Source organism: Anopheles stephensi, chromosome X, assembly GCF_013141755.1.
Source record: "Anopheles stephensi strain Indian chromosome X, UCI_ANSTEP_V1.0, whole genome shotgun sequence".
In the NCBI taxonomy this organism is placed as follows: domain Eukaryota; kingdom Metazoa; phylum Arthropoda; class Insecta; order Diptera; family Culicidae; genus Anopheles; species Anopheles stephensi.
Window position 1 is genome coordinate 13,059,228 of NC_050201.1, and position 13,787 is coordinate 13,073,014.

Consider the following 13,787-nt stretch of genomic DNA (forward strand, 5'->3'; position numbering starts at 1 on the left):
TCAAGCAACATCCCTTGACGTCCTTGTAAAATGGGCAAAATGCCACCTAAATGTAAAGAGTTTTTCAGAGAAAACATCTTCGGAAACACCGAGAGAGCGCGCACGAGAGAGAGTGTGAGAGAGAGGGTTCTGCAGGACACACATGTCGCTCGCAGGTTGTGGACACAACCCGCGAAAGGATCTCGGTGGGACAAATTCATTCATTCATTCATGCACACACCGTTCGTACGCGGGTCCGTGGTTCTTTGCTGTGTCCCTGTGTCCACTGCTGCACTACAGTTGCGGAACAGTTTGCGGAACGGCGGGAGGGGGAAGGGCTTTGGCAAACAGGAAGCAAGGGGGTGGAGTTTCGGGTGGTGTTGTGTTTAAGGGCAACCGCAGTATGTGCTCCGGTCGGTACGGTGGCCGCTGGAGTCTGCTGCTGCGCTTGGGGCTTGCCGTGTGCCAATACGCGTCTGCGTCCGTCAGTGTGCGAGAGTGTATGGGGATTTGAGCGCTTTCTGGTGTATGTTTGTGTGTGTGTGTGTGGTTCCTCTGCATGGGTGGCTGTTTTCTACGCGCTCGCTCTCCGTTGGCCGCTTCCCGTCACCCCATCCCAGACCAGCCCTGACCAGGGTCGTCTTGGTCTGCCACAGCACAGAAAAAGGGGTTTTGCGCTCGAAGTGTACGCTCGAAGGATGCAGGTAACAAGGAGCGATTGAAGTACACCGCCACACGGAGTACACCATTTTCCGATCGGAGGATCAGGAATCACTCGCCAGGCAGTGGGCCGATGTAAGTGGCGTGGAGCATCCTGCGGAGTACGTGCAGTTAACAAGGGGGAAGTAATAACAACGAGAAGAACACTCAACAAAAGAGGCTGCGTGTGTTTACGTGTGTCAGTGCGTGTGTGTGTAAAACAGCGCTTCCGCAGCGTGTGCCATCGCATCAATCAAACATCTTAAGGCAGGATAAGGAAAAAAGACTCGTGAAGGTACATCCAATCAAAGGCACCAGCCGTCGCCAAAAGCTGCCGCTGGGCCCGACGACCCCGCCAACCAACTAACGCTCGCTAGGGGTGTCCTTGGTGTGCGGGTGTTCGAGGAAACGTTCGAGGAAATAGCCGGAGTCATCAGCCAAGGACAACGAAGATGAACACCGTCCAGAGTACGGGCCATGCGACCGTTCGGAACAAGAAGGACTCGCAGTTCGAGGTGAAGTGCAACACAAAAACAAGATCCGTTCTCACTCTCGTTTAGTGCCCCCCCTCCTGCCCCCTGCTCCTGCCCACTCCTCGTATCCACCCTGTCTCTCTCTTTCTCTCAGAGACTTCCTGAGGTAGAGGTATCTGTGAATTGGAAGGATTGAATCCTAATCTTTTCCCAAAGCATATCCCGACTCTGTGCCAAACCTGATCCAATCAACTCTTCAAGTTTTCCTTCTTTCCGCTTTTACTGCACGCCTCCCCGTACAAGTTAGAAGGTAGGAACGAACCAGCATTTACTTGCTGCTCTACCAACTACTGCTGCTCCTGCTGCTACTAACACTACTTCTACTATCCCCGGTCCTGCTTTCTCCTGTGCTAACTCTCTAGTGTTCGCCTTAACGTCCTAGCCTAAAATCTCCCTCAGAAAGCCTCTCATCAAGCCTCCAGAAAGCGGATCCCTAACCCTACTGTCTCTCCCCTAGTGAGTAGCGTGGCTGCTATGCTAGTGGCTCGTTTAGAACGCGCTTCTTCTGTCGCCTGTCTTCCACACACAATAACAATCGAAACGATACCGATCCAAAAAGAAAAAAAAAACAATCCATTCACACATGTTCCTCCCAAAAACCAAAAGAGATGCCAAAGCAAAAAAAACACATAGAAGCAGCACATCCGACCTAACCTCAATCCTTACCATTAAACGGGTAAAACCGGTACACCAGCAGCATACCAATCAGTCGACGTTTGGTAATGAATGTCCCTGGTGCAGGAGGGATTAGGAGCTGTTCGTGGACCTCTGTTGGAGAAGGCACAAGCAGAAGAAAAACATTACGTACGGCACATTAACCTATAACCATTCGTGAAAAGCGCGCGCGCGTGTGTTGTGCTACTGGTGCTCTCCTAACCTCATTTCTCCAAATTTTCCAATTTCCCAATGCTGCCAATCCTTAGGCTGCTGTGCTGTGCTGGCATCCAAACATGACATACACACATACTTAAATAGTAACAATAGTAACATAACCCAAATACCAAAACAAACCAAAAACCCAACTAACAAAACACATTTTGCACAACCAAAAAGAAAAACAAAAAAAAAATCGGGAAGAAAAACATCAAACAAACAAACGAAGAAGTAAAAATCGCAGGAAAACTGATCGCTCTTTTCTCTCTCTCTCTCTCTCTCTCTCTCTTTCTCTCTCTATTTCTATTTGTATACTAACTTCTTCCTTCTTATTCTCTCTCAACCAAAAAACCTCCTCTCTCTCTCTCTCTCTCTCTCTCTCTCTCTATTTTCGCTTTTATTCTTCTGCATAGGAATTAACTGTCTCTTCCTCGGAAAAAAGAAATTGGAGAGGAATTTTTATTGCGCTTTTAGTGATTGCTGCCGTATTGGGGCTAATTGTGTTTTCCATTCTACTTCTATCACCAGGTGCATTTATTTGAACTTGTTTCATGTTTTCGTTTTCGTTCCACGGTTTTTGTTTGTTCTCCTGTAAACATGTCAAACAACTTTGTTACCACTACCACCTACTACTTATCACCAGTAAACAATCAAACAAACACCCCTATTCTCTCTCGCGCGCTCTCTCTCTCTCTCTGTCTCATTTTTCATCTCCCTTTTTGTTGTCTCTTTTTTGTGTATCTGTTTCACTGGTTTTTGGACACGTTTTATGGCAATTAATTTAGTACATTTTAACCCGCCCATCTCACACACGCACACTTACCCCGCCCCTAAACCCCATCACTGTCTTAATAATAATTAAGGTTGTAAGAATTTCGCCCAAGGACGAAAAGCTACACAACAGATACACAGAACTTTCGCATCACTTGCACGCACACTAGTACGGTGGGGGAATGCAATAGGGAGGAGACATATACAGTCCTCGCAATCGACACTGGTTGCACTAAAAACGCATGTCTGAGTGTGTGTGTGTGTGTACTTAAGCAGCTTCTTGTCTCGCATGCATCTTTTGCGTGGCAACTCCATCCCTTTTTTAAAGCTCGGCTCTTTTATCTTGTTGTCTTGTTGTCGCTCGGTGTGTTTCGCTTGTTTGCTTTACTGGTACAATCAACTGGTAATCAGGATTCTAAGCTCCGCTGCTCTAGTGCAAACTTTCAACGTGTATGTGTGTGTGTGTGTGTGTTTTTGGGGAGAAAATCCTATTAGTTGGGTGTTGCGTTTCCAATGCCCATATCAGACCGGTTGGAAATGTAAATTAAGTTGGGCTGGCATCGCACATTTACCATATATCCGGGGTGTGCCCGGGCTTCACAAATTAAATTCCACTTAACCACTGACGTCATTACAATTATCCACACGCGTTCCACCATTATGCTCAAATGTTGCTCGAGTGGCGCTAAAAATGGAACCAAACGCACACCTTCATATGGGGGAGAGCTCGACGGAAGGACCTGGTGGCTGTGGAGAGATGGGTGACCGAGTTGATCCCACGAGTACGGCTTTACTGTGTTAGAAATAGCAGTACAGGGAATTTCGTTACCGACCGGTCTCGTTTGTATTTGCAAAACTCACCCCTAGAAGCAACCCAATTTCTGGTCGATATTTTGTGCTGGTTTGACTGCGCGGATTATCCCTACATTCAATTTAAAGACGAGACACTTACCTGATTACAGTTAGTCCTAATAAAATTCGGGAGAACTTTTGATTGGATTATTCCATATGTAGTGTGCTCCATTAAAACTTCACTAGAACTGTTTTTTTTTTTTTCTTGAAGAACGTTCCTGATACGAAAGCTTAAAATCAAGTAAACTCAATTTCTTGCGGCGATTGTCCTGGTGATTTTTTTAAGATGCCAGAAAAGAATCTCCTGCACAGGAACGTTGAAGACATTGAAGCCTTATCTTGGTTAAGGGGTCCTATCGATGCTCATCGGCGGATCACGATGGCTTAATTGAATTTAGAATATCTGGAAGGGACATATCGCATAGTAGCCCGTTGGAGACTTTGAGAGAGTTGAGGTCTCCCTTTGAGTAGGGGCTTTGGGGCATTGCGCGAAGCTCTTGAAGAAAACTGGACAGTACAGACCATCCCACCGTAGCAGGAACTTACTATTTAGCTACGTGATATCAATAAGTTATTGTATGGCCGCCATACAATTTGCAGGTTGTTAAGCTAAACAGAAGAAGAAGCCAGTTGGAGATTTTGAGCCCTTATCTTTGAGTTGTTTTAAGTTTCAACCAAATCGATGTTGCCTGACAAAGATAGTTTTATTTATACCAATAGTATCAACAAGTTTTCCAAAGTTTCAGAGTCCTAGATTTAGGACCAACCATTGAAATGACTTTGTAAAGGTGTAAAGGTGTCTTTGCGAATTTTCTGATAATAATTAGATATAATTATAGTTAGAGTTTCATTATGATTTGAGGTTATATTCCTTTAGTACATGAATGCTAATACCTAGCAAAATAGTCTTATTTAACTAAATAATAAAAATCGAAGACCTTTGATTATGTAAAGATGGCTCTTCCAACAGATAAACGAGGATATACGTTCAACACCATTGTTGTTTGTTGTTGTTCAACACCATTGTTGAGTAGTGCCAAAAGAAGTGCTTGTTATGGAAGTTTTATCTCTTCTCGTAACAAGTGAGTGTTTGCTCTTGGTAGGGAATCCACAGCTGTCAACGATATTGAACGCTATAACTGGCAACACTACTAAGATGTCAGGTGTGACAGATGTGGCAGATACTTTTTTTGCCATCGATAACTGTTAATACTACTAAGCTGTCAAATGTGACAGTTGTGTCAGATATTAGTAATCCTGTGGTAGAGTGTTATCCTTATGACCCAGGTTTGGTAGCGATTTCCGCAACTCGCTAGTGTTAGTTAGTATTGCTCGTTCGCATCGTTCGCAATTGGTAGTGTTGGTAACCAGTGGGCTAGACGCTGAATGAAAACAAGCAAATCGGAAACTTAAAAAGTATCTCAAATCTAATCGCTAATGGTACATTAAAGTATGTGTGTGGATGTTCTATCTCTCTCGCTCTTTCCCTCACTATCACTCTCTTTCGCTCACTCACTGATCTTTACCTTCGCTATGCAGTACATATCCTTTGCTGTCTCTTAAACTCTCTCTCACACACGCACACACACATACATATACGTTCATGTTTTACTTTTGTTTTGTTGTTGTGTTGTATGATCGTGCCATCGATGTGCGTGTGTGTGTGTGTTTTTGTTTTCTTTCTTGTGGCTCATGTTTTTCTTTGTTCGTTCGTTCTTCTTTCATACGCTTATTGTTTTCTTTGACCTCCTCTACCATTCCGTTTCTCATCCTTTTGATCTAACCCCGAACCGCCATTTTCTGTAGAAATCGAAAGCTCGAAGCTGCACGGGCGTCGCATATCGCTGTACGATATCAAATCGGGCCGGTATGAGTGGAACACACAGAACGGTTCCTGGATCAATCGTAAGTGGCCGGTTTGTGCTGCCGCTCGACCCCAACCGTACTCACGTTTCTCCTGTTCCATTCCACTCGTTTCGTGCCAGGGTACGAGTATGTGTTCATCAACTCGGAAGGTGGGCTAACGGCGCTGCAAATCACCCACGACGGTGGTTTCCGGTTCGAGGTGCTCATGAACAATGCCACCTTCGTAAGTGACTCTCGATGGCTGTGAGACGACCACCACCGACACACTAACGTCCCGTTTTCCCCACCCTTTTTTTGCCCCCTTTAGCGGCAGCTCAACGTTGACAGCTACGATGTGTCACCGGACAGGAACTTTGTACTACTGTACGCCTCGAACGGTAACACGCAGCGGTACAACCGCAGGTAGGTAACTTACGCTACGAACCGGAACGAACGACTCTTGGTCGAAATTGTACTATGGTTGTGATTTAATGGGGGGGTTGGGTTTTGTTTTTACAGCTACTACGTGTACGACCTAACTTCGTCGAACGTGTTCTCGCTGTCGGCGAAGGAATTGGACACGACGGCACCGCAACTACAGCACGTCCTGTGGGCCCCGGTAGCCTCGAACGGATCCAGTTACGGGGGCGATAGGACGGCTTCGCATCAATCTTCCTCCTCTTCCTCGTCATCCGGTTCGCCCGGCACCGGCACAACCTCCCAGGGTATAGCGTACGTGCATCAGGGTGACATTTACTATAAGCCGCGCGTGCAATACGATCTTATCTGTCGCATCACCACTAGCGGTGAGTTGTCACTAGGATCGTGAAAAAAAAGCTCAATACTAGAGACTTGAAGAACGTGACCAATCTTTCTATCTCTCTCTCTCTCTTGCATTCCCTCCACAGGACGAGACGGTCCAGTATTGAACGGTGTGCCCGATTGGCTTTACTCGAACGTGCTCGAGCTAAAGGGCCCATCACTACTCTTCTCACCCGACGGCCAGTATCTATCCTTTCTGTCCTTTAACCTCTCCAGCGTACAGGAGTATCAGTAAGTATCGCTCTCCTTGCTGTTCTTGCTGTCCCAAAATTCTTAAACTACCTGCTGGCCCACAGATATCTCTGGTACGGTGATGGACAGCAGTATCCTAAGATACACAGCCTCCGCTACCCGAAGGTACATTCGGCGAACCCGAACGTAACGGTTTACGTGGTGCATCTGGGCGTGTTGAAGTACATCTTCCCGAAGCCGGTTAACGTGCCGGGTTACATTCGTGCGACCGACAGCTATGTCGGTGGGCTGAGCTGGCTCTCGTCGACGGAACTGTCGGTGACGTACGCTAGCCGGAATCAGAGCGTCTCGCACGTACTGCTCTGCCGGGCACCAACGTTTACCTGCGTTGAGGTAAGTGAGCGGGAGGTTGCAATTTTCGTTTCCTTATCTCTAGCTCCTGTTCATGGGAGGAAAAGCGAAAAGCAAACAAAAAAACATCAATTATTTAAAACTGTAATTTCGATCGAAAATCTTGATGGAGACGCCCAGTTCTTCGTAAAGTCTTGTTGCATGGACGTGTTGGAATGGGTCAAGCTCGGTAATCGCTTCTCTTATTGTTTTATTTTTTTCAATTTATATTATAGATTTATAGGGTATGCTAGAAAAAATGTAAAAAATTGAAGAGAAAGTAATCCACTAACATGATTGTATTGTATCGGTTAATCGCAAAATGACTCGGTAAACCCTGTAAGGCTCAATCCCAAGAGTAGAGCTGGTGACGTGACACGAGTTGCTAACACCAAGGGACCATTATCAAATTCTATCCTTGATAGGTAATCTAACTACGGATGACTATAAGTTCTGGAAGCCATAAATTGCAGGCCAAGACATCCTAAAGTTGCAGGGCTGTCGATTGTACAAAGAATTTAGAGATAAGACATTGAAAGAGGCTTATTCGGATCGCTGTTCATGAGGAGCGATTAGGGAACACTTGACTAAAGGGTTTCCAGGTTCAATAATTGATATCGAATATGGTAGGAGAGACTGTAGGACTGCAAACTGGAAGGAGCTCAGACTGAACTAGTATATTTCAGTGTGGAACATACTCAACTGCAATGAAACGATCTGAGCCATATCGAATCGGTAGAATAGGGCCAGATCCTGCGAATCAGACCAAGCGTCTTCGAGACCTTCATCTTCAGCATCATATGCAGACAACATGTAAATAGGAGATCAAAATAGTTCTCATTCACAGACTATAGACATACGTTCAAAGGACATACCCATATTGAGGGAGTAATCGAAACGAACAATCGGGAATCGGGTGTTCGATAGACCACAACATTCGTCGGGATATTGAATAAGGAAATTGAAATCACACCACGAGAAAAAAAAAAAACCGCTCGTTGTTTTCAAGAGGACAGTAGTCTAATGGATATGCGATAGGCAGGAATATGTTCAGACGATCGGCATATAGCAAAAGACCAACTTCAGGAAATACGGATGATACGACTCCCTCATCATCCGAGGGCTAAGATCAGTGTCCTGGGGAATACCCGACGAATCAGTCATGACGACTTGAGAGATATTGTAGCAAGCAAATCTTCTTATGAGCCCTCTGAATCTATGGTGAAACAATGGTTTGAGTAGAAAAAAAAATAGTTCGAAGGAGTCGTAAGCGGGTTTTTGTTTATTTGTTTGCTTGGAGAACTCCGTCCAGTCCAGTAGGTCCGTACGTATTGACTAGGTTAATCAGGCCAAATCTTCACGCTGCGGCAAATCTTGGAGAAGCTGTCAGCTCCACTCCTACCATCTCTTCATTGATTTTAAAGCCGCAGATGACAGCATAGCCAGGGTAAAACTGTACGACGCAATGAGCTCGTTTGGAATCTCGGCCACGCTTACCAGACTTGTAAGAATGACAATGGCCAACATTACATGCCAGGTGAAGGTGAATGGAAAACTCGCAGGGCCCTTTGCTACCACGAAGGGCCTGCGCCAGGGAGATGGGCTTGCCTGTCTCCGTTTCAATCTGGCGCTAGAGAGAGCCATGGGAGGTGGATACTTCGGGGACCATTTTCTATAAGACAATCCAGAGTCCTGGCATACGCTGATGACATAGACATCATTGGTTTGAGGCTCTCCTATGTAGCAGAAGCTTATCAAAGGATCAAGCGAGCGGCACAAGAACCTTGGGTTGGCGATTAACGAGGCTAGAACCAAAATTTAGGAGGCACCACCAGCGGTCCTGCTAACAAACACTGATCCACGCAGGGTTGATGTACAGATAGGTGATCGCACCTTCGAAGTCGTCCAAAACTTCAACTATCTGGGGTCAAAAGTCAGCACCGACAACAACATTGATGTTGAGTTACGCGCAAGGGTGCTGGCTGCCGACCGGTCATACTACAGCCTGAGGAAACTACTCCATTCTAAATACCTGTCGCGACGGACGAAGCTGGGACTGTACAGAACATTTATAGTCCCAGTACTCACATACGCCTCTGAGATATGGACTCTGTCCAAAACTAACGAAACCCTCTTAGCCGCATTCGAGAGGAAAATCCTCAGAAGGATTTTTGGCCCCGTATGTGCGTATGTCTCACTATCGTGCAACGAATTAGATTCGCCAGGCTCCGGTGGGATGGTCATGTCATGAGAATGACGCCGGACGACTCAGCCCGTAAAGTCCTATTAGGCCGTCCACACGGACAGAAGAGACGAGGAAGGCCCAAATTGAGATGGCGTGATGGCGTTGATTTATCCGCCAGAACGGCCGGGATTACAGTTTGGCAAACGACGACGCTAAACCATGCGCGGTATCGAGGATGGTTGCAACATGCCAAGACCTCAAAGCGGTTGTAGCGCCAGATAAGTAATTAAATAGTAATTAATTAAGTAATTAAATAAGTTATTAATGCCGACTTGGCCGTATTGCTACAGTGGTCGATTCGTGATCGTAGTGACGTTTGAATGAAGCCTTCGTCAGGTCTCGAGAGTCGTCTTCCATTTCTGAACCTCGCACTACTGCTTGATGTTGCTACCATATATGATTTATTCACCTGATCCTAGAGGTGTCCATGGGGGTCCTGTGTGTCTGCACGACTTCCGTGTGTGAACGTACGAATGGTCGCATGTGACGCCTGTATGTGTTTAATATCTATCCAGCGTCCGTATCTGTGGCGAACGTATAGTCCGCGTAATGTTAATGTCAGGAATCGTCATCACCTATCTATTAACTTAGAATTTCTCTCAAATATAGTACTATCCGATTAAAAAAAATCCATTATTAACTTACGCACTGTAGACAGCTATTTTAGAATCTTTTTTTTGCTCTTCCCTGCCAATTTACTCCCAAGATATTCCAAGAGAAAGCCGTCGCCAACTCGTGGGTATTGATCGGCGAAACACCACTCTTCATCCGACGTCCAACATCATCCCTGGACAATTTCGCCGCCGACGCACCACAACCGTCAGCGACACCTGTGACGACGTCAACCTCGACAACTCCACCACCACTCCCACCACCGCCAACCACACCACCAGCCCCCACGATGCCCCGCCATCTGTACATGCTGAAGCGGTTGAATGTGCGTGACGGGTCGCACGGCTACTATCGCCATCTGGTGCTGGTACTGCTCGGTACCAAGCGCACCATCACGCTCACGATGGGCCAGTTCGAGGTGACGGAAATCGTCGGGTACGATGAGCGCCGCGGACTCGTCTACTTTATGGCGGCACCGTACCACAAACCGGGCCAGCGCCATCTTTACAAAATACCGCTCGGGCTCGAGCAGATGGCATCGATGACGGGTGGCAGCGCGGCATCCTCCGCCGGTGGGTCTGGTGGCACATCGTTCGAATCGAACGCCGACCCTAGCCGTTCCGGGCATAATGCGAGCGATGTACTGCTGCTACGCCCATTCGGGTCCGCGGTGCCATACTGCGTGACGTGTGGCCGTGGCCCGTCCGACGGTAGCGACGGTTCGGACGGTGGTTCGGACACACCGTCCAAGCGGCCGAACAACTGTCTCTTTAATCGCGTATCGTTCAACGACGACTATACGTACTTCGTGCAGGAGTGTCTCGGACCGGAGTCACCGTCCACGTACCTGGTGGAGGCCGGTTCGGAACGGAAGGTGCGCGTGCTGAACGATGGCAACGAGCTGCGCGAACAGCTGGTCCAGCTCGCCAAACCGCAGATCATGACGTTCAGCGTGCAGATCAAGTACGACTTTAACGCGCAGGTTAAGCTGTTCCTGCCGCCCGGTGTGAAGGAGGACGACGACTTGCAGTTGCCGCTTATACTGCACATGTAAGTTAAGGGAGAGAGAGGGAGGCAGAGTCGCTTTGGAGGTGTTTGCTTATCTGTTTGATGCTTACAGTGAGGCCGGTCCGGAACGGCAGCTCGTGTCGGAGGAGTACAGTGTCGACTGGAACTGGTACCTCAGCAGCCACCAGTCGTACATTATCGCGCAGATCGATGCCAGGGGGTCCGGATTCCAGGGCGAATCGCTCAAGACGCAAATTCGGGGACGCGTTGGCATCGAGGTCGAAGATCAGCTGGCCGTGCTGATGTAAGTAGCGATGGTTTTGGTGGAAGCTTCCTTACTAATATGCCGACGGCACTCTGTCTGTTAACAGGTATTTGCGGGACAACTTGAAGTTGGTGGATCCTAATCGTATTTGTGTTTATGGTACGTAACTGTGGGTAGGAACTAACAATAAACCAGAGTGGGTTGTGTTCTACTATCTAGGTTTAAGATTTCCTGTATGTCGGGAGGTTTATAGCCAAAATGCCCATACAACGTATGTACAGTGTAGATCACTCGCCATGCTAGTTTCACTCGGCGTGATAAGAAGCAAGAACTTAACAGAAATAGGGGAAGAGACTGAGAGATTCATGAGCGAAAGAGAGATGAATATTGCAGAGTACTAGATCTCTAGACGTAGAGTAGTAGACACAAGAACATCGAATCGAGAATACATCAAGATAACATTGAAGAGTCTCCAAAATCACTGCTTAATGATCCGGCTGCTGAAGACTTTGTATAAGAGACTTGAGGAGAGTGTATGACGCGCTACAAGAACCGTATTTGGTAATGTCTCAGGATTTGCGTTTTTCGAAAATCTCCGGCGTTAAGAAGCCTAGAGTTGCTGGAGCGTTGATGGGGTAGAATGCAGAACACCTTCATTGCCAGACTAATCCTTGGTATAACTGATTTCTTTCCCGCGTCTTGCGTTTTCTTTCCCGATCTGCCGAGACGCCGGAATTTCCGATTTTGCTGAGGCACTCTCGTAACGTGAATAATCTTCTAGATGGGATAGATGAGATCTAAGACAAGTGAGACCAGATCTCCAAGACATTTTTTTTTAGAATTTACAGGAGTCAATCACTTGGATCAATTACAGGATTGCTGTAAGGCTTTCCATAGTTTGAAAAATCGTCCATAATTGAAGTCTAGGACAAGAGAGACTAGATTTCTAGATCCAAGTTTCCCAATATATTTGGGAGCCTTTTAAACGCTGTTTAGGGAGTCTACCTTACAACCTTTCGAGCTTCCTAGAAAATAAGACTGGACAGTCATCAGGGTCCTGCAGGCCACAATCAGGAGACCTCTGGACCTTACTAATTCACACTTGCCAACTACTCATTATTTTTCTATCCCCAACCAGGTAAGGGCTATGGTGGATATATTGCGATGCAAATGCTTGCTACCGACTCAAACCAGGTGCTGAAGTGTGTAGCTGCCATCTCGCCTATCGTATCGTTCCGCTACTATAGTAAGTACTCCGCCACAGCATTCAACATCCATATCGGAACCCAAACCTTCTCACACAATATTTCTCTCTCTCTCTGTAGATTCTTTCTTCACCGAGCGGTACGTGCTGCAGCAGGACGACACCGAACGGTCCCTGATCGAATCGGACCTGTCGACGAAGGTCGCCAGCCTCGCGTCCAAGAACTTCCTGCTCATCCACAGTACGGCCGACTGTGTGGTGCACGAGCAGCATGCCGCCTTGCTCACCCGTTCGCTCGTCAATCGGGGCATTATCTTCCGGCATCAGGTAAGTGACCGCACCGAAGCGAAACGACTTTCCCCTCATACCAATTTCACTCGGCGTTTTGCAGATGTACGTGGACGAAGATCACGAGTATCGGAGCGTGTCCGAGCATCTGTACCACACGATCGAAACGTACATTGAGGAGAACTTTGGCAACGATAACCAGGACTGGACGTCGGCATTCTTCCTGTCTAAAACGTAGTTCTTCCGAGGGTAAAACACAAACACATACACACCGACACGACAGCAAAACCCAAACATTCCCAACAACCCAAACACGTTTGATTAATGATAGAGTAATGATAAATAACAGATAAAAAAAAAGAGAAACAAAACAGAAAACAAACACGCAAGTAAATAAAAAGAATGCAAGAAATAAAACAGAGAGCGAGAGAGAGAGAGAGAAGGATAGAAGAAAAAAACTGGGCGCAGGAAGAACGTAAGTAAGCGTAAATGAGATACATATAAACAAGTGGGTGTACGAAACAAACTAAATGGCAAAACGAAACAAAAAAAAAAAACAAAAACAAATTTAAAACAGTAACAAACACGCACACTATACACACACACGCGCTCGTGCGCACATATTATACCCGGACGCACGCACCGCCAGCCACGTGTTTGAAAATTCAAATTTTCAAAAAAGGATATTTTGCATACCTTCAGGAGCGTTACAGCAGCAGTAGCGTTACGCGTTACGTTCGCAAAAGGAGCAAGAAGAACCGAGATTCTTGTAGAAAATGTTTGAACTAGGTGTGTGTGTGTGTGTGCGGGTGGATTTATGTGCATCCATGTGTGGGTGTGTGTGTGTGGTGTGAGTGTTTGTGAATGTGTGTTGATTGTGCGATAGATTTTAAAACAAAAACCAAACAAACAGAGAAATAAAAAAAAGATGCTAAAAGCGGAAGAATCGAAAATGTAAGTGTGTGTAAAAGCAGGGGAGATAAGCAAGCGAAAATATCCAACCAAATTTTTTTGACAAAATTTCCCATCGTTTTTCTCGGTTTGTTTGAAAAAGAACGAAAAAAAAACCATGCATTTCCATCGCCCGACATTGGAAAACGAATGAAAAGCGAAAGCGAGAAAATAGTGGGGCAAACGCGGGGCAGGCAAAAAACTAATAAAAATAATTTCAAAAAAATTAAATACCAAAAAAAATGCTTTTGTTTATGT

General features: G+C 46.3%; 1 protein-coding gene across 2 annotated transcripts; it reads left to right on the forward strand.

Annotated features, from left to right (window-relative positions):
• Window positions 1-114: 114 nt before the first annotated feature.
• LOC118508449 (inactive dipeptidyl peptidase 10) lies at window positions 115-13,486 on the forward strand. Of its 2 annotated transcripts, XM_036048252.1 has the most exons (14): window positions 115-1,193; window positions 2,498-2,612; window positions 5,514-5,612; window positions 5,693-5,796; window positions 5,881-5,975; window positions 6,072-6,358; window positions 6,461-6,605; window positions 6,671-6,959; window positions 9,908-10,863; window positions 10,934-11,125; window positions 11,193-11,245; window positions 12,225-12,332; window positions 12,412-12,617; window positions 12,682-13,486. In XM_036048252.1, the coding sequence occupies exons 1-14, from the start codon at window positions 1,131-1,133 to the stop codon at window positions 12,814-12,816; spliced, it is 2,847 nt and encodes a 948-aa protein (XP_035904145.1). In that variant the 5' UTR covers window positions 115-1,130; the 3' UTR covers window positions 12,817-13,486. The 2 variants fall into 2 exon arrangements, with proteins under 2 accessions (XP_035904145.1, XP_035904153.1); XM_036048260.1 differs by lacking the exon at window positions 2,498-2,612 and having other exon boundaries at window positions 127-1,193.
• The last annotated feature ends 301 nt before the right edge of the window (window positions 13,487-13,787 follow it).